At 40.9% G+C, this 20,487-nt stretch overlaps 1 protein-coding gene across 4 annotated transcripts in view; it reads left to right on the top strand.

The window, feature by feature from the left end:
- Senp6 (SUMO specific peptidase 6) overlaps positions 1 to 20,487 on the top strand; it is a 134,140-nt gene that overhangs the window by 78,014 nt on the left and 35,639 nt on the right. For all 4 annotated transcript variants that reach the window (XM_045160412.1, XM_045160411.1, XM_045160414.1 and 1 more), the window contains 6 exons: positions 289 to 431; positions 5,856 to 6,243; positions 10,352 to 10,581; positions 12,394 to 12,564; positions 13,682 to 13,715; positions 14,679 to 14,873. In XM_045160412.1, the coding sequence (XP_045016347.1) occupies positions 289 to 431; positions 5,856 to 6,243; positions 10,352 to 10,581; positions 12,394 to 12,564; positions 13,682 to 13,715; positions 14,679 to 14,873 (1,161 nt within the window). The remainder of the gene's footprint in view (positions 1 to 288; positions 432 to 5,855; positions 6,244 to 10,351; positions 10,582 to 12,393; positions 12,565 to 13,681; positions 13,716 to 14,678; positions 14,874 to 20,487) is intronic.

Below are 20,487 nucleotides of genomic sequence, written 5' to 3'. Positions count from 1 at the left end.
AGAGGGAATGGGCATGCCAGGGCCTCCAGCCACTGCAAACGAACTCCAGAAGCATTTGCCTCCTTGTGCATCTGGCTTATTACATGGGACCTCGAGAGTTGAACTGGGATCCTTTGGCTTTGCAGGCAAATGCCTTAACCATTAAGCCATCTCTCCAGCCCATAGTTATGCATTATTATTATATATGCTTAACTTTATTGAGAATATTGAAAATAAGTGTATTTTTCCATACGGAGATCATGAGAAAGTTATTAATTTACTTTCACTACCTTTGTTTTCTCCTGTGAGACCAAACCATGCAGAAAGCAGAAGAGTCTGAATCCTGCGAGGAGCCTGGAGTGAAGAGGAAAGCACAGCAGAAGCGGCCCTGCAGTGCATACCAGCTGGCTCCTCTGTCTCCTGCCTCTAAAAGGTGTTTAACTCATTTAGAGGTGAGCAGAATTAATAGTATTTAGAGACTGAGAAACATTATTTAAGCAAAATTTCCTGTCTTCAAAAACTTATTTTTTTAACAGAGAACTGTTGAGTTTCCTTTTGTTCTTTTATTTTGTTATTTATTTATTATTATATATATATATTTTTTAATTGTTTTGTTTTGTTTTTTGTTTTTCAAGACAGGGTCTCACTCTAACTCAGACTGACCTAGAATTCACTATGTATTCTCAGGGTGGCCTCGAACTCTCTGCAATACTCCTACCTCTGCCTCCCAAGAGCTAGGATTAAAGGCGTGTGCCACCACTCCCAGCTCCTGAAATATTTTTACGTGCACCCCTAGAATATGTTCTGTACAATTTCGCTCAAGTGGAACTTTATAAGTATAAATATGTGCTCATATTTATTTATAATTTTGTATGTTATTTGCATTTTAGACATGTTCTCACTGCATAGCCCAGGCCAGCCTAGAACTCCTGGTAGTTATTCTGCCTGAGCCTTATTCATGCTGTGATCCCAGTATAGGCCCCAGTGTGTGAGTAGTAACATTTTTGAAATTAAAGGAATACATGCATCCAAAATTCACACCCCCTCTCTGTAGTTCTGGGGATGAAACTTATGGCCTGGCACTGCTGCGTAATCATTCTACCACTGAGCTACACATCCCCATTCAAATTTCACCTAAACAGTGTCCTTTATGGATACAGGATTCATTATTTTAGAATCTTGTAAATGGATCTTTAGACACTCTCAGTCTTGAATAATTCCAGTAAACCATTATCTTTCATAGCCTTGATGTTTGAGAGGTGCATAGGCCATTACTTTATACCTCAAATTATGTTTATGTATTGGCTTCTCATGATTTAGATATTTTTCAAGAGTACCTAAGAAAGCATGCATATCTTACTCCATGTCAGTACATGATGTTATCACCTTAGTTAAGATGTTTTCTTTTCTTTTTTTTTCTTTTTTGAGGTAGGGTCTCACTCTAGCCAAGGCTGACCTGGAATTCACTATGTAATCTCAGGGTGGCCTCAAACTCACGGTCATCCTCCTACCTCTGCCTCTGGAGTGCAGGGATTAAAGGCAAGCATCACCACACCCAGCAATTTTGTTTTTGTTTTTGTTTTTTCTGTTCGTTTATATCCCTAAATATACTCTGTAGTTGACAATGATCTTGATCTCTTGATCTTATTGCCTCCACCTCCCCAGTGCTGAGATTACAGGTGTACACCACCATGCATTGCTACTTTTTTTTGTCGTCAGGTCGGAAGATCAAGCTCAGAGCATTGCATATGCTAAGCTTGTACTCTACCAGCCAACTACAATGCTCAGTGGTCCCCTACTCATTTATTTTAACCTTTTTATTTACAACTTACATAAATATAAACAATATGCCATGATCTTAATCCTCTTCCCCTATCCTTAAGATTCCCCTCCACTGAGTCCCTCCTTCTTCTTGCCAGCTAATCTCTCTCTTATTTTGATGTCATTTTTTTTTCTCCTTTTAAGCAGGTCTTCTGTAGGTAGCATCAGGCACTGAGAGGCCTTGAATATCAAGGCCACTTTGTGTCTGGGTGAAAATATTGTAAGTACTCCTTCCCTTCCTTTAGCTCTTACATATTTTCTGCCACCTCTTCCCTGAGCCTTGGAGGGTGTAATAGACATGTCTCACAGTCCTAACCACTCACTGTCACTTCTCCCCAGCATGTTGGTGAGTTTTGGGTTACCCCCATGGTCAACTCCCTCTGAAAATAGAAGCTTCTCTAACCAAAAGTGAGAGCAGCATTAATATGTGGGAGTCCACATGAGTATTTAGAGGATAGTTTGGTAGGCATAATATATTCATTTAACAAAACAGTAGTAGTATCCCACTCCAACCAGAGCTCATGACCCAAGCCATAGCCTTTTCATTAGGTCTTCAGTACCAGTCAGGAATTCCCTCCCATAGAGCCTGCTTCAAGTCCAATCAGGGAGCAGTTGGTTTCCCCCATAACAGACATGCCGCCATTGCACCCAGTTGGTTCATTTGGCCTGGCTGGCCATCCTTAAAGCTTGCAGGTCCACTGCTGGCCAACATCATTGATGGCTTTTCTCCCTTAAAGGCAGAAGCAAGAAGATCACAGTGGGTGGGAGGCTAAGGGGAAATGAGAATAGATAGGATTTACATACTTTCCTAAACTGAGTGGTATCTAGCATTGAGTCTTTTCTATTTGGTTTGTTTTAGCTTTTGTGGTGCTAAAGTTATGAACCAGATTCTTAACTATTTCCCCAGCTACATAAAGTTTTTTTTTTTTCAGGGGTTTTAGAAGGTCTCATTTTGTATCCCAAGCTGGCTTTGAAGTTCAGTCTTCCTGCCTCATCCTCTCCAGTACAGTGGTTTCAGTTGTATGTATAGCACTATGCTTGTCTTGAAATTCTATATCTCTAGTTTACCATTAAAATTATAGGACCTAAAAAAAAAATTAAGTAAGTAAAAATAAAAGTAAAAATGTAGGACCTACCCAGGTGTGGTGGCACATGCCTTTAATCCCAGCACTCGGGAGGCAGAGATAGGAGGATTGCTATGAGTTCGAGGCCACCCTGAGACTCCATAGTCAATTTCAGGTCAGCCTGGACTAAAGTGAGACTCTTCCTTGAAAAATCAAAAGAAAAAAGTAGGATCTTAGCCAGGAGTGGTGGCTCACGCCTTCAGTCCCAGCATTTAGGAGGCAGAGATAGGAGGATTGCTGTGAATTCAAGGCCACCCTGAGACTACATAGTGAATTACACATCAGCTTGGGCTAGAGTGAGACCCTACCTTGGGCGGGGGGGATGTAGGTTAGAGAGATGGCTTAGCAGTTAAGCTCTTGTTGTGAAGACTTACGACACTAGTTCGAGGCTTGATTTTCCAGTACCCATGTAAGCCAGATGCACAAGGTGGCTCGTGCATCTGGAGTTCATTTGCAGTGGCTAGAGGCCCTGGTGTGCCCATTCTCTCTCTCTCTCACTCAAATTAATTTTTTATATATATATATATATATATATATATATATTTATATATATTTATATATATATTTTAAGTAGGGTCTTGCTGAAGAGATGTCTTAGCAGTTAAGCTGCTTGCCTGCAGAGCCTAACAACCTGAGTATAATTCCCCAGTACTTACATCAAGCCAGGTCCACATGGTGGTTTATGCATCTGGAGTTCATTATCAGTGACTAGAGGCCCTGCTGCACCCATTTTCTGTCTGACTCTCTTCTATCTCTGCTTGCAGATAAAATTTTTAAAGGAATTTTATTTTAAAAATGGGGAGGGGTTAGAAAGATGGCTCAACAGTTAAGGCACTTGCCTGCAAAGCTTAAGGACCCAGGTTTGATTCCCCAGTGCCTACGTAAAGCCATGAATGTGTATGTTTGTGTGTATGGGAGCACATGCCATAGGGCACTTGTGGCTGTCAGAGGACAACCTTGGGGTTTTTGTCCTGTCATTCGATACCACTTTTTTATTTATTTATTTATTTATTTTGGTTTTTCGAGGTAGGGTCTCACTCTGGTCCAGGCTGACCTGGAATTAACTCTGTCATCTCAGGATGGCCTTGAACTCATGGCAATCCTCCTACCTCTGCCTCCCGAGTGCTGGGATTAAAGGCGTGCGCCACCACACCCGGCAGATACCACTTTTTTAAAACAGTCTCTGGTAGTCCTGCTTCTGCCTGTGTGCCAGTCTAGCTTAACATAAAACTGTTTCTTCTCACTCTGCCTCCCTTTGAGTCAGGTGCGTAAGAGTCAGACACATGGCACTAGTCTGTATCTGGCTTTATGTGATGCTAGGGCATTGAACTCAGGCAGCTGATGTGCAAGCCTTTAACTGCTAAGCCTTCTGTACTACCCATAGTATCCTATTTTATAAAAGAAAATACCTAAAACTTGCTTTTCAAACAAGTTCTTTCTCATTTAAATATTACCTTTACCTGTGCCATGGACAATAAAGTATATGAAGTAGTCACTTCATCATATCATCTGATTCTTTTTCTTTTTTTATAGTGTTGAGGCCCAAATCTAAGCCCTACTACATGCAGAGCAACATTCTCTACCATTCTTTGCCCTTTTTGGTCTGTTTCTTTCTTTCTTTTTAAATTTTATTTATTTATAGAGAAAGAGGCAGACACAGAGAGAGTTAGTATGGGCACATCAGGGCTTCTTGCCACTGCAGACAAACTCCAAATGCATGTGCCATGGCTTTATAGGGGAGCTGAGGAATCTACCTAGGGTCCTTGGGCTTTGCAGACAAGTGCCCCAACCAACCCTGTTTCTTTCTTTTTTTATTTTATTTCATTTTATTTTATTGCAGATATTGATTGATTGATTGATTGATTGATTGATTGATTTGAGAGAGAAAGAGACACAGAGAGAATTAGACGTGCCAGGGCCTCCAGCCACTGCAAACAAAATCCAGATGCATGTGCCACCTTGTGCATTTGGCTTATGTGGGTTCTGGGGAATTGAACCTGGGTCCTTTACACTTCACAGGCAAGTGCTGAACTGCTAAGCCATCTCTCTAGCCCCTTTCTTTTCTTTTTAAGATTTACTTATATTTATTTGAGACAGAGAAGGAGAGAGAAAGAGAAAGAATCGACATGCCAGAGCCTCTAGCCACTGTAAACAAGCTCCAGACACATGTGCCACCATGTGTGCCTGGCTTACATGGAACCTGGAGAATCGAACCTGGGTTCTTAGGCTTTGCAGGCGTGCACCTTAACCATGAAGCCATCTCTCCAGCCCCAGCCCCTTTCTTTTTTAATAAATACTTTTCTTTACTTAATTCCGGAGAGGGCCATGAAAGACAGGCAAACATAGAGAGAATGGACATGCCAGGGACCCACCACCACCACCACCACTGCAAATGAACTGCAGATGCATACACCACTCTATGCATCTGGCTTTATGTGGGTACCAGGGAATGGAACCAAGGCCAGAAGGCTTTGCAAGCAAGTGCCTTTAACAACTGACCCATCTACCCAGGGCCTTGGTCTGGTTTTGTTGTTGTTTTGTTTTGTTTTTGGTAGGTAGTTCCAACATAGGGGCTCACTCTAGCCCAGCCTGACCTTGAATTCACTATGGAGTCTCAGGGTGGCCTCAAACTCACAATGATCCTCCTATCTCTGCCTCCTGAGTGCTGGGATTAAAGACGTGTGCCACCATGCCCAGCTCCTTAGTCTATCTTTTAAAGATAAGGTTAGCTTGTTATAATTGACTGCTGGAGTAAATGGTCTTGAAATTCTTTCCATCATTCTGATGCTAACTCCTGAGTACCATGAGTTACTTGGGAGCTTGTGTTAACCAATAGAAAGATAAGCATTTCATTCTCAGATTTTTAAAAGGCATTTCTTGATGCTGAAGTATACTCAAGTCTTTTCTTTCTTTGTTCTTTTGGAACATAAGGTTTCTGAACAGCGTGAATATTGCCCAAAATGTGGAAAAGAAAAAGAAAATCAGACCAAATGCCAAAGTTGTGGTATTATTTTTCATAATGATTTGCAACGAAATTGTGGACCAGCTGTAACTTTGAATGAATCTACTGAACCATTATTAAGAACATCAATTCATCATAATTCTGGAGGACAGAAGTCACAACATTCAGGATTAGCTGCCAAGAAGTTTTATGGTAACAGTGTGGAAAAGATTCCAATTGACATTATTGTGAATTGTGATGAGAGTAGACACAATTACTTACAGACTAATGGAAAAGTCATTTTACCTGGGGGGAAGATACCTAAAATCACAAACTGGAAAGAAAGAAAAGCAAGCCTGTCCTCTCTGAATGATCCAAGTAAGTGGACTGACTACTTGTGTTCTATTTTCACCACCTTGAAATTCACACATAGAGTCGATTGACCTGCTTCAGCCATGGCACTTATCACCACTCCTAGCTTAGTTTTTACTCCTTAATTAAGCTTATTTCTGTTCAGTAGTTCTCATTTATATATTTTAAAATTATTTATTAGTTATATACAAGCAGAGAGAGGATGGAAACCCCAGGGCCTCTTGCCACTGCAAGCAAACTTTATATGCATCTACCATTTTGTGCATCTTCCTTTACATGGGTACTGGGGAATCAAGCCCTGGCCAGCAGGATTTGTGAGTCTGATATAGTACTATATGGAATGATTTCTAAGATATCCATGTAAATACAGTATTATACAGAAAAGACTTTATTATGTAGGATGGGAGGATGAGTACAGTTATTAAAAACAAAGAGGCTAATAGGAAAAAACCCTTGACCTCTTTTCAGATATGAAATTGATTCTTTAGTCATATAAGTTGTATTGTCACCTCTAAATACAGCTACATCAGCAAGTCACAAGAATTAAATGTTTATTCATTTATATGTTTATTTCAGTTACAGAAAGTTTAAGGTTTGAGTCTAATATTTAACTTATTTTCAAAATAATTTCTATTTTAAATATCTGGAGTTCCATAAAACCAGATTTATTTATTTATCTATTTATTTATTTATTTATTTATTTATTTATTTATTTATTTATTTATTTTGATGTAAGGTCTCACTCTAGTCCATTCTGACCGGGAATTCAGTATGTAGTCTCAGGCTGGCCCTGAACTCACAGCAGTCCTACTACCTCTGCCTCCCAAGTGCTGGGATTAAAGGTGTACCATGCCCAGCTTAACCAGATACTTTTATCCCTGAATGGAGAACATTAAAGCCATAACTGAGTCCTGAGGAGAAACTGTACCAGTGCCTCATGCTCAAGCCTTGTGGGGAATGTGGATGAGGACCACTGTCAAAGTAATTTTTTCTTGTAAGGTTTTGCTCAGTCTTGTTCTCAGGGTAGGGTCTTGCTCTAGCTCAGGCTGACCTGGAATTCACTATGTAGTCTCAGGGTAACCTCAAACTCACAGCAGTCCTCTTATCTCTGCCTCCCAAGTGCTGGGATTAAAGACATGCGCCACCATGCCCAGCCTCTTTTTTTTGTTTTTAAATTTTATTTTCTAATTATTTATTTGGGAGGAGTCAGATAGATCAATCGATAGAGTGAGCATGGGTGCTCCAGGACCTCCTATACTGCAAACGAACTCCAGACACATTGCCACCTGGTGCATTTGGCTTATGTGGGTCCTGGGGAATTGAACCTGGGTCCTTTGGCTTTGCAAGCAATTGTCTTAACCACTAAACCATTTCTGCAGCCCACTTTTGCTCATTCTTGAATCTTATCAAATCACCTCTAAATCATAATCCCACAGCCAAGCCAAGCATGGCGGTGCATGCCTTTAATCCCAGCAGAGGTCAGAGGATCACTGTGAGTTGGAGGCTAGAGTGAGACCCTACCTCGAAAAGCAAAAATAAATAAGTAGATAAATAATAATAATAATCCCACAGCCACCCACCACTATTTTTGAGTACACAAACTCAAAGAAAGTGATACTTCAAACAGAGGCCTTTAACCACTGAGACATCTCCTCAGCCCAACTCATAGTGATATTTAAATTATTACCTAATGTTGCAGTCCGGTTCGCATTGCTGATAGAAATCACCCAACCAAGAGCAGCTTCTGGGAAAAAGAGGTTTATTTGGCTTACAGGCTCGAGGGGAAGCTCCACGATGGCAGGGGAAAACGATGGCATGAGCAGAGGGTGGACATCACCCCCTGGCCAACAGAAGATGGACCACAGCAACAGGAGGGTGTGCCAAACACTGGCAAGGGGAAACTGGCTTTAATACCCATAAGCCCACCCCCAACAATACACTCTCTCCAGGAGGCATTAATTCCCAAATACCCATCAGCTGGGAACCTAGCATTCAGAACACCTAAGTTTATGGGGGACACCTGAATCAAACCACCACATTCCGCCCCTGGCCCCCATAAACTGATATCCATACATGATGTAAAATACAAGGCTTTCAGTCTTACTTTAAAAGTCCCCATAGTTTTTATCAATCTCAATGATGTTCATACATCCCCATAGTTCAAGATCTTTTAACTGAGCCATAATACCAAAATATAACCTCAAAAAACCCAGAATGGCACAGAATAAATATTCACACTGCAATAGATGGCATTGGGCATAGCAAAGAAACATTCAACCAATACAAGATTTAAAACAACCAGGGCAAACATCAAACTCTGTAGCTTCAAGTCCAGCAACTCAAACCAGTGACAAATCTTCAAGTCCGATAATTCTAACCAGCAACAAGTCTCTGGCATTCCAATTCTACCCCTCCAGCTAGGCTACTCACAGTCCTGGGAAACTTCATCGGGGCCGGCAGCTCCTCGGCAGCCATCTCATGGTCCCGGCATCTCCACTGGGTCTCCACTGCAAGCCACGGTTCGTCCTCATGGCCCCATGGTGTCTCTATGCAGGCAACCAGCAAACCCGCTTCACACTGCCCATGGCCATTTCCAAAACACAAGACCGTGTTGCAAACTCAATGACCCTCTTTCCAGCATTTCTTATGTTCCACGATACCAAGTAGGGTGCCAATTTGTTAATCCAGGGGGGAATAAAGCAGACTTTGAAGAACAGGACACTCCTTGAGCACTCAGGCCCCTTCAAAAGAGTCTACATTTTTCTTGTTGCCCCAGCGCAGGTCAGCTAGCCCAGTCTCAAAGGTTGTAATCTCTCAGTTGCAGCTGAACGGGCAGCAGTTCACCCAAAGATTTTTCTTTCTGTGCCATCTCCCACTGCTCACCCCAGTTCATTTCTACGCAAAGCAACCCTGCACAACTTCTCAGGACATGGGCATAAGAGCAAGCTTCTCACACAAACTGCTAGCCCAGTCCAAGCAAAGCTCTTTCTCACCCTCATAAACCAAACCTCACAGTCCATAGTTCTTACTGCCTCCAGGTCTTTCAGCTCTGACCAGGATAGACCATCAAGCTGTACTTACAGCACTGCAAAGCATCTCTTAGGCCAAGGTTTCAAATCCTCCCACATTCCTCTTGAAAATCAGCTCCAAAAGGCCAGAGCCACACAGTCAGGTGTCTAGCAGCAACCCCACTCCTGGTACCACTTTACTGTTGCAGTCCGGTTCACATTGCTGATAGAAATCACCCAACCAAGAGCAGCTTCTGGGAAAAAGAGGTTTATTTGGCTTACAGGCTCGAGGGGAAGCTCCACGATGGCAGGGAAAAACGATGGCATGAGCAGAGGGTGGACATCACCCCCTGGCCAACAGAAGATGGACCACAGCAACAGGAGGGTGTGCCAAACACTGGCAAGGGGAAACTGGCTTTAATACCCATAAGCCCACCCCCAACAATACACTCTCTCCAGGAGGCATTAATTCCCAAATACCCATCAGCTGGGAACCTAGCATTCAGAACACCTAAGTTTATGGGGGACACCTGAATCAAACCACCACACCTAATGATAAAAATATAAAGAATGTTGACAGCAAAATAGTCAAGATACTGATTTTGGCTAATGTGCTTAGAGGAAGGAAGTGAAGGGTTTGGGGGGATTATTTATTTATTTATTTGCAAGTAGAGAAAGATAGAAGAGAGACAGAAAGAGAGGATTGGGTACGTCAGGGCTTCTAGCCATTGCAAACAAACTCCAGATACATATGCCAGTTTGTGCATCTGGCTCTACACGGGTACTGGGGCATTGAACCTAGGTCATTAGGCTTTGCTGACAAGCACCTTCACCACTGAGTGATCTCTCCACACACACCCTTCTTGTTTTTTTTTTTTGTTTGTTTTGGTTTGGTTTTTTGAGGTTAGGTCTTGCTCTAGCCCAGGCTGATCTGGAATTCACTATGTAGTCTCGGGGTAGCTTGCAACTCACAGTGATCCTCCTGCCTCTGCTCCCAAGTCCTGGAATTAAAAGCACCACCACATCCAGCAGGCACTGCAGTTTTAACTGACTGAAATGAAATGTGTATCTTTCACATATGTTTTCATTGTTTTTTTCAATTTTAGTCATTTTGTCTAGTGACGACGATGACGACAATGACAGGACAAACAGAAGAGAAAGCATATCTCCTCAGCCTGCCGACTCTGCATGCTCTTCCCCAGCACCATCCACTGGAAAAGTAGAGGCAGCGCTGAATGCAAACACCTGCAGAGCAGAGCAAGAATTGAAAAGTATCCCAGCAGAGTCAGAGTTAAACATAGTTACTCTGCCCAGAAAAGCAAGAATGAAAGACCAGGTACTCTTGGGTTTTAAAGTCTTTCATTAAGATTTTGAAAAATATTTTTCTTTTTTTTTTTTTTTGAAAAATATTTTTCATAGACTTGGATTTTCAGTATAACTCATCATTTATTTCAGCTGTGGAATCTTCCATTCATGGCATACTGTTAGTGCTCAGAAAGCTTCAGCTTTAGAGCCTCTCATAGTTCTGACCTATAGATATGTATAAGGTACTTTCTTGTAAAATCTAGCAGGTAAGAAGTTATTTTAACTTCTGTGTGTATTTCACTATAATTATGTTTGATTTTATAATTTGCTATATAAAAGTTTCAAAATATTCACGTAGAAGTAGGTAAAATTATTAATGAAGTTCTATAGGAAAATATTTATAATGCAGATGACATGCAAAACTTTAATTTCAGCCAGGTGTGGTGGTGCATGCCTTTAGTCCTAGCACTCGGGATGCAGAAGTAGGAGGATTACCCTGAGTTCAAGGCCACCCTGAGACTATATAGTGAATTCTAGGTTGGCCTGAGCTAGAGTGAAACCCTACCTCAAAAAAGCAAACAAAAATGGAATGTTTGTAATAGAATGAGTACTTTTAAAAGTGAGAGAAGAAGGGGACTAGAGAGATGTCTCACCAGTTAAGGGCTCTTGCTTACAAAGCCTGGTGGCCTGGGTTCAAATTCCCAGTACCCACATAAAGGCAGATGCACACAGTGGCATATACATCTGGAGTTTGTTTGCAGTGGCAGGAGGCCCTGGCATGCTCATTCTCTCTTTCCCTCTGCTTTCAAATATATGAATAAATAAAAATATTTTTTATTTGCTTGTTCTTTTTGTTGTTTTGTTTTATTTTTTGGTTTGTCAAGGTAGGGTCTCACTCTACCCCAGGCTGACATGGAACTCACTATGTAGTCTCAGGGTTGCCTCAAACTCACAGCGATCCAGCTACCTTTGCCTCCTGAATGCTGGGATTAAAGGTGTGTGCCACCATGCCCAGCTAATAAAAATATTTTTACAAAAGTGAGAGGAAATAAAGAAAAGATTAGACAGAAGGGAATATCCAGGTATGAAGCACATATTGGTAAGGAAATATACTTGTAAAACTTGTCAAATCAATATAAAAGCAATATGAGATAGTAAGGGAAATAGTACTTCTCTAGTTTGGTTGTAGGAAAATTAGGTTTTTAGAAAAGCAATGTAAAACATACCTAAAGAATTTTTTTTTTGGTTTTTTTTTTTTTTTTTTTTTTTTTTTGGTTTTTCAAGATAGGGTCTCACTCACTCTAGTCCAGGCTGACCTGGAATTAACTATGTAGTTTCAGGATGGCCTCAAACTCACAGCAATCCTCCTTCTGCTGCCTCCCAAGTGCTGGGATTAAAGGCGTGCGCCACCACACCCAGCCTGAAGAAAATTTTAAGTAGATATCATTTGGCCATGTAACTAATTCCGTAGACTCCTTCTCAAAGGACTTCATTCCTCATTCCCAGTATGTGAAATTTATAGGCAGACACTCTTTATTAGCTGGTATTAGTGGCCATGCCTGCAATCTTAGCACTTGTGAGGTTGAGTCAGGGTAATCATTGTAAGTTTAAGTCATCCAGGCCTCCCAGATAGTAAGATTTGAAAGTACCATTCCTAACTGCTATGCTGTTACTTACTCTGTAACTAGATTAAGTAGAAAGGACTTAAAAGCCATAATTTCTATTTTCCCTAACACTGAGGAACGAATCAGTTTTCTGTTATAATAATTTAATCACATTGTGTATCTTTGTTTAGTTTACAGCCTTGTTACTTTAACTTACTAATTGAAAATTTTCCTTTCAGTTTGGCAATTCTATTATCAGCACACCTCTTAAACGTCGTAAAGTGATTTCTCAAGAAACTTTACTTACTCCTGTGTCTCTAAACTGCCCAAATTCCTTTGAAAGTGTCATTTTAAACTGTCGAAGTATACGAGTAGGAACACTCTTCAGACTATTAGTAGAACCTGTGATTGTAAGTATATTCTCAAGTTGTTTGCTATACCAGGTATAGGGTTCAAAATTCCATTGGGAAGGCTCACTTGTTGTTTTTACAATTTGTTAAATTGTTTAAAGATTCAGGTTGGTTTGGGATTATATAAATAACACTTCTGCACCATAAAAATATATAGGGATCATACTGTAAAACTCAAAGTAGTATTAGGTTTACTGTAGCTAGATACGTATGATGCATATGTTTACAGTTGAGTTCTACCTTTAGTGTCCTATTATACAGATCCCTCATCTAAAATCCAAAGTGCATTGAAATCTGAATCTTTGTGCATTTACATAACATTCAAAAATTTTGTATTGAGCCAGGTGTGGTGGTACACGCCTTTAATCCCAGCACTCAGAGACAGAGGTAGGAGGATTGCTTTAAGTTCAAGGCCAGCCTGGACTATTGTGAGACCCTATCTTGAAAAAAAAAAAATTGTATTGCCATAGATGTGCAAGCTGATCACTGCTACTATGCAGCAGGATCATTTGAGCCATAAGTTCAAGACCAGATATGGTTGCATGTACCTGTGATGCAAAAACAAACAAATAAATAAGACCAGCCTGAACAATCTAGAAAAAGACACACACATGCCCAATTTAAAAAATATAAATATTCCACTGAATTTCATATTGAGTGCATTTCTCCACATGGTGTACTAAAACATTTATAATTTTCATATTTTCCTGTTAGGGATGTGTAAAAAATAAAGTCTAATATTCCCCTTGAAAATCTGCAAACTCTGAGCTGCTTCTGGTCACAAGCCTTTTGAAACCTGTACTTACATATCATGCATCTGTTTCTAGCTCCTTATGTTAATAATTCATTGTGGTTTTTAAAATACATTTCAAGTTTTCTTTTTTGAGTCTCTTTATTTTGTGACATAAAAATGAAAGTTCTAAGTAGTTGGTGAAAAAGGTGAAGCTTGGTTTCTGAGAGTGTGTTATGAGGAGGGTGTTTCCTCTTTAATCCAGGTGGCACATGACAGTAGGCTGGGTTTTCTGCCCTCTATACTTATGGTCCGTATAGGCCATTTAAGATGTGTGGAGCAAACTCTGGTATAATCTAATTTATCTTTGTTTTGTTTTGTTTTTAGTTTTGTTTAGATTTTATCAAGATACATCTAGATGGTAAGCCACTTTATATCTGTTTACTCACTAAAATTTTGTCTACACTGAAGCTTTTTATAGAAATAAGATTAGCTGCTAGGGAGATGTCCCAGTGGTTAAAGCTGCTTGTTCTGCAAACCTGCCTACCCAAGTTCAATTTTCAACATCCATGTAAAGTCTGACCCAAAGTGGTGCAATCATCTATAATCCCAAAGCTCACTGGCTGCCTCAGCAGCAAAACAATAGAAACCTTGTCTGTGAGAAAATGGAAAGAGAGGACTAACATCTTGAAGTTGTTCTCTGACCGCCACATGTGGGTTATGGCACCTATGGGGGCACACACACAAATGTTCATAGAATTCATTAAATGCATGACATATATCTTTGTGTAATTTTATTCTATAACATAACAAAGCCTAACATTTTGGTGTCCACTTTATCTTTTAAATTTTAATTTATTTATTTGAGAAAAATAAATGGTATTCCAGGGTATTGGTATGCTGCTGCAAATGAACTCCATATGCATATGCTGCCCTGTGCAATCAGCTCCATGTGGGCACTGGATAATCAAACCCAGGCCATCAGGCTCTGCATGCAAGTGCCTTTAACTGCTGAACCATCCCTCCAGTCCATTTTTCCCTTTTTTATTTTGTCAAAATGGAGAAGCTTTTAAATACAGTGATTTACAGAACATGACAAGCATATGCTTAATTTTAAAAAATATTTTATGTATTTGAGGAAAAAAAGCAAACAGAATGGGTACACTGGGGCCTCTAGCTACTGCAAATGATCTCCAAATGCATGAGTCACCATATACATCTGGCTCTATGTGGGTGTTGGGGAATCAAACCCAGGTTCTTAGGCCTTCCATGTTAAGTGCCTTAGCTGCTGATGCATCTCTCCAGCCCCACTTAATTTAAATTTGTATTTCCTGCATTTGTGGTTGTGCCATCTTGAGACGATTCCATCTCTGTTTTCCTCTAGGACCAGAAAGTGATCCCATAGAGATTATTTTACATACCTCTGATCTAACTAAATGTGAATGGTGTAATGTCCGGAAGTTACCAGTCGTGTTTCTTCAGGCGGTTCCAGCTGTTTATCAGAAGCTGAGTGCGCAGCTACAGATGACAAAGGAGGATAAAGTCTGGAATAACTGCAAAGGAGTGAATAGGTCAACAAGTAAGTTATGAACACACATGACAGATGACAATGCATTGACTCCCAATGTATGAGTGTCTGGAAGATTATAGATTAGAGTATGAAGGAAGATATTACTGCTTTTCTGGTCACTTCATTTAGGAGGAAGTATGATGCTATTTCGTAAAATGCCTAGGCAGAAAATCCCACAGAAGGTAGAAGACGGCAAGAAGATGAAAGCTTGTTTTACTTTTTGTTGTTTATTTATTTATTTCACAGAGAAAGAGGGACAGAGAGAGAGAATGGGCTTGCCAGGGCATCTGGCTAATGTGGGTCTTGGGGAATCGAACCTGGGTTCTTTGGCTTTGCAGACAAATGCCTTAATCTCTAACCCATCCCTCCAGCCTCTTGTTTTACTTTGTGGAAGGTTTGCAAAAATGAATCAAAGCTCAACAGAAGGATTTATAGTCACTAATACTATTTAAGTAAAATAACTGTAACTGATATGAGTGTTGAGTTAAATGAGTCATGTAAATCTGGAATCCTTGAAGTAGGAGGTTTTAAAATGCCAAGAAAGGGTCTTGGTCTTTTACAAAGACATGGTTGTCTATACACTTTGCTTCCTCACCTGCAGCTTTTATGGCAACGTACGTGTGCATATAGTACATGTGGTATTGATCGCCGTTTGAGCAAGTAATACATAAGCACTCCTTAACATAAAGATGCCATGACAGTTTACAGCTACTTTGCATTTAAATTCAAGCAGAGATACCCTGTGACCTGTTGGTGTGTGGCAAACCTGTAACTGATACATAGTTAAGATTATAATGGGTTCTGGTGGTTTAGAAGTAGCAGATCACTTACATTTGTGTTCTGAGCTGCTATTCTCTCTGTTTCCTTGGGATGATGAGGTAGGTGACATTGTCAGGCCACAATGCTCTTTGTTCCAGGGCTCATTGTATGACCATTATGTGCCAAATATTGTCATAGACATTCATCCCAGGATGTGTGGTGATCTTGGAAACTATTAGTTAGTTCGGTGTTTTTTGGTTTTTCAAGGTAGTGTCTAACTCTAGCCCAGACTGACCTAGAATTCACTATGTAGTCTCAGATTGTCCTTGAATCTACGGTGATACTCTTACCTCTGCCTCCCGGGTGCTGGGATTAAAGGTATGTGCCACCATGTCCATACTAAGGTTCTTTGTGTGTGTGTGTGTGTGTGTGATATTGGGTTATTTATTTTGTGCATTTGTAGCAGTAAATGAGATCTCGGTGTTGGTTATGGACTTGACTAATGTTGGCACAGTACACAGCAAGAGGCCTGGAGAGTGATACCCAGATCCTAGTAAGGGGCAGGGGAAGGTGACGGCCAAGAGAAGACACCTGGGACAGCAGCCATATCAAACCCTAGGAAGGAAGGGGTAGGAATATACTGCAGGTTATACCCCTGTATTTTTGCTCTCTTCCTCTCTTAGGGACTCAGGCTCCTCAGACTGCTCAATGTCATTTTAGCCAAAAGAGTAAAGGCTGAAAATATAGTTGGCTTTAAGTGAGACAACCATCTTTGTCAGAAAATCTAGATCTCATGAGAAGAGTGGAAATTGAGGGCATGACTATTATTTGTTTCAATTTTGACTAGAGGTGTGAATAACAAAGACCTCTCCTAACACATATTGAAGTCAGGTAGGGGTAAGAAGGAAGGGAAGACCTCATGACTCATAGGCAAGCACTAGACTTAGAGATAGCTTCATGTGTGCAAGAACTGTAAGCCAGGATTAACATATATAACTGAGGTGCAAGACTGCCTGGAATATGACTGCGACCCTGGCAGTGAAAGCTGGGACTGTTGAAAACACAATTTAAAAGTCTAGGACTCAAGTAGAGGGTGCAGGAGGCCAAAATAACTGGATCCCAGAACAGGTGGTTTGGTAGTGAGAAGGAAGAGACTGGGACCAAAATGCCTGGATCCCTGACAAGGGGAAAACTGGGGAGAATGGAGGGCCAAACTTGGCTAGAACCACAGCAAGTCAGAATTCTAGGGTCTTTGTTCTCTCCTCTTTCTCTTCTATATCAGGCAGAAGACAGAGTTTACAGATACTGGGAGAAGGGAATCCGACCATGAACTGAGTCCCCATATAGCCAGATGGATACTTTTAGGGCCAGGCAGACACTGATGATGGGGGAGATTTAGTGCTGCATTGGTCCTGGAGGGGTCTGGGGAGGGGTGGTTGGGGTTGATCCTGGGGTTGCTTGACACAGTTCTTTGCATGGCCCTGTACACAGTGTGTATGACCACAGCCTTCCTCTTCTTCCTCATCACTCTCAGTAGAGCTTTCACCAAGGTTTCTCATAAATAAGCAGCATTTGGATAAGCGCCTCCCCATGTGTTCATTGTCTACAGTGTCACTTGTCCATTCCACCTTTTTCTCTGACTTACGCTTCTGAAGCTTAATGGTTAGGCTCTGGTTCTCAGGCTCAGTTGCCCTAGTAACCATTGTCTTAATGAATGACATCTCACTCAACCCAGCCCCTGCCTTGACCATCACTAAGGCTGAGAACAGGAAGGATGAGACACCCGTCCCTTTTGCTATGTCTTTGAGTTATAAGACAACTGGTATCCAACTCAGAGTAGTTGCCAGGATCTTCTGCCCTTCTTTTTCTCCCTCTTCTCTAGGACCTCTGCTCTCCCACCCTTGGAGACAACCCGTAGGTTCTTTTTTTTTTTTTTTAACTTACTTATTTTATTTTACTTTTATTGACAATTTCCATAGTTATAGACAATAAATCATGATAATTTCTGCCCCCACTTTCCCCTCCAAAAACCCACTCTTCATTGTAACCCTACCCCCTCTCAATTAGTCACTCTCTTATTTTGATGTCATCTTTTCCTCTTATTATGAGAGTCTTATGTAGGTAGTACTAGGCACCTCAAGGTCATGGAGATAGAAGCCAATTTGTGTCTGGAAGAGTTCATTGTAAGCAGTCCTACCCTTCCTTTGGATCTCACATCCATGCCACCACCTCTTCTGCCATGAACCCTGAGCCTTGGAAGGTGTGATGGAGAAGTTTCAGTGCTGAACATTCTGTTACTTCTTCTCAGCAGTATGGAACCTTTTGAGTCATCTCACTAGTCACTGCCATATGAAAAGAGAAATTTCTATAACCAGAAATGAGGGTAGCATTAAAATATGGGTATAAACATAAAGAAAATTGTTTACAGTGCAGTTTGGTAAACATAACATATGCATTTAGCCAGATAGCAGCAGGCATTACATACTTAGTGCTCATGACCTCCCCCACCATAGGCTTTTTTTTTTTCTCAAATTTTTTTTAATTTAATTTAATTTTTTTTTTTTAATTTTTATTAACATTTTCCATGATTATAAAATATATCCCATGGTAATACTCTCCCTCCCCCCCACCCACTTGCCCCATTGAAATTCCATTCTCTATCATATCCCCTCCCCATCTCAGTCTGTCTCTCTTTTACTTTGATGTCTTGGGCTTTTCCTCCTCTTATGATGGTCTTGTGTAGGTAGTCTCAGGCACTATGAGGTAATGGATATGCAGGCCATTTTATGTCTGGAGGGAGCATGTTGTATGGAGTCCTACCCTTCCTTTGGCTCATACATTCTTTCCGCCACCTCTTGTGCATTAGACCCTGAGCCTTGGAAGGTGTGATCAAGATGTTACTCGGTACTCCAGCCACTTCTTTCCAGCACTATGATACCTTCTGAGTCATCCCAAAGTCACTGCCATCTGAAAAGAGAAGATTCTCTACCCAAAGTGAGAGTAACATTAATATAAGGGTATAAATATTCAGAGAAGTGCTTACTGGGCAGTTTGATAAGCATAGTATATACATTTTTCCAGACATCACAGATGTTACACCCCTAGGGCTCATGACTACCCCTGTTTTAAGTTTTCAGTATCAGGGATGTGTTTCCCCCCCATGGAACAGGCCTCCAGTCCAATTGGAGGGCAGTTGGTTTCCACCATGACTGATGTGCCACTATTGCACCTGTTGGCTCATTTGGCCTGGCTGGCCAATTATAAGGCTTGCAGTGTCCACTGTTGAGTATCTTCACTAGTGGTATCTCTTTCTGCCATTGAACTACATGTAGAATGGCTCCTTACAGCTTTCTGTCAGCACCATAGGCTTTTGACTAGGTTTTCAGTACCAGGCATGTATTTCTTCCCGTGAACTGGGCTTCCAGGCCAATTAGATAGTGGTTGGTTTCCCCTATAACAGACAAGCCACTAATGCACCTATTGGCTCATTTGGTCTGGCAGGCCAAATATAAAGCTTGTAGTATCCACTGTTGTTTATCACCGCTAATGACTTCTCTCTCCCATAGGGCTGCATGCAATGTATCTTTTTCCAGCTTTCGGTTAGCTAGTCCACAGGGCGGAAGTTTTCAGCTCAGCTCCAGCTTGATTTCTCAGTGACCTTATAGCCCAAGCATGTGGAGTCTTCAACAATAGGGTCTTACCTTCTGTTTCTGGTGGGAAACCAAGAGCCTTGGCAATGGTCTATAATGTTTTGGGGCCATCAGGGACCTCCCTGGCCAACAACACACTAGAAGGTATATCATCCCTGGCACTAAAATTTTTCTACTAACAAAACCTATGGTTTCTGGATGTGCCATTATCCAAAAAAGTAGGTTTCCATATGGCTTATTTGTAACATCTTAAATTTTAATTAACCCTTCCCTACCCTTCCTTACTCAATCTGTTTCTGTGACACCACTTCAGCCCTTCCACCCATGGTAATGTATTCTTCTGCTTACATATATACAATACCATATAAATGTAAACATTTGTAGCTAGACTCCACATATAAGAAAGAACATGTGGTGTTTGGCTTTCTGGGCCTGGGTTACCTCAGCATAATTCTCTACAGATCTATCCATTTCCCTGCAAATTTCATAATTTCATTTTTATTTACCACTGAATGGAACTCCAATATATAAATGTACCACATCTTTATTATCTATTCATGAGTCAAGGGACATCTAGGCTGGTTCCATTTCCTAGCTATTGTGAATAAAGTGGCAATAAACATGAATGTGCAAGTATCTGTAAGGTAGTGAGAAGACTCCTTAGGATGTAGTCATAGGAGTGGTATAGCTGGGAGATATGGTAAATCCATTTTTAGCTGTCTTAGAACCTCCACACTGATTTACACAATGGCTGTACCAGATTGCATTCCCACCAACAATGTAAGAGTTCCTCTTTGTCCACATCCTCATCAGCAGTTATTATCATTTGTTTTCATGAAACCATTCTGACTGGAGTGAGATGTAATCCCAAAGTAGTTTTAACCCCCCCCAAAAAAAAAATTGCATTTCCCTGATGACTAAGGATATAGAACAGTTTTTTTAGCTGTTTATATGCCATCTGTATTTCTTTCCTTTTTGTTTTGTTTGTTTGTTTGTTTTGTTTCATTTTTCAAGGTAGGGTTTCAGTCTAGCTCAGGCTGACCTGGAATTCACTATGTAGTCTCAAGGTGGCCTAGAACTCATGGCACTCCTCCTACCTCTGCCTCCCAAGTTCTGGGATTAAAGGCATGTACCACCACACCCAGCTTGCATTTCTTCTTTTGAGAACTCTGTTTAGTTCCATAGCCCATTTTTAACTTAGTTGTATGATTTAT

This window comes from Jaculus jaculus, chromosome 10 (assembly GCF_020740685.1).
Source record: "Jaculus jaculus isolate mJacJac1 chromosome 10, mJacJac1.mat.Y.cur, whole genome shotgun sequence".
Classification (NCBI taxonomy): domain Eukaryota; kingdom Metazoa; phylum Chordata; class Mammalia; order Rodentia; family Dipodidae; genus Jaculus; species Jaculus jaculus.
Note: the sequence above shows the minus strand (reverse complement) of the source record. Positions and strands in the feature narration are given on the sequence as shown.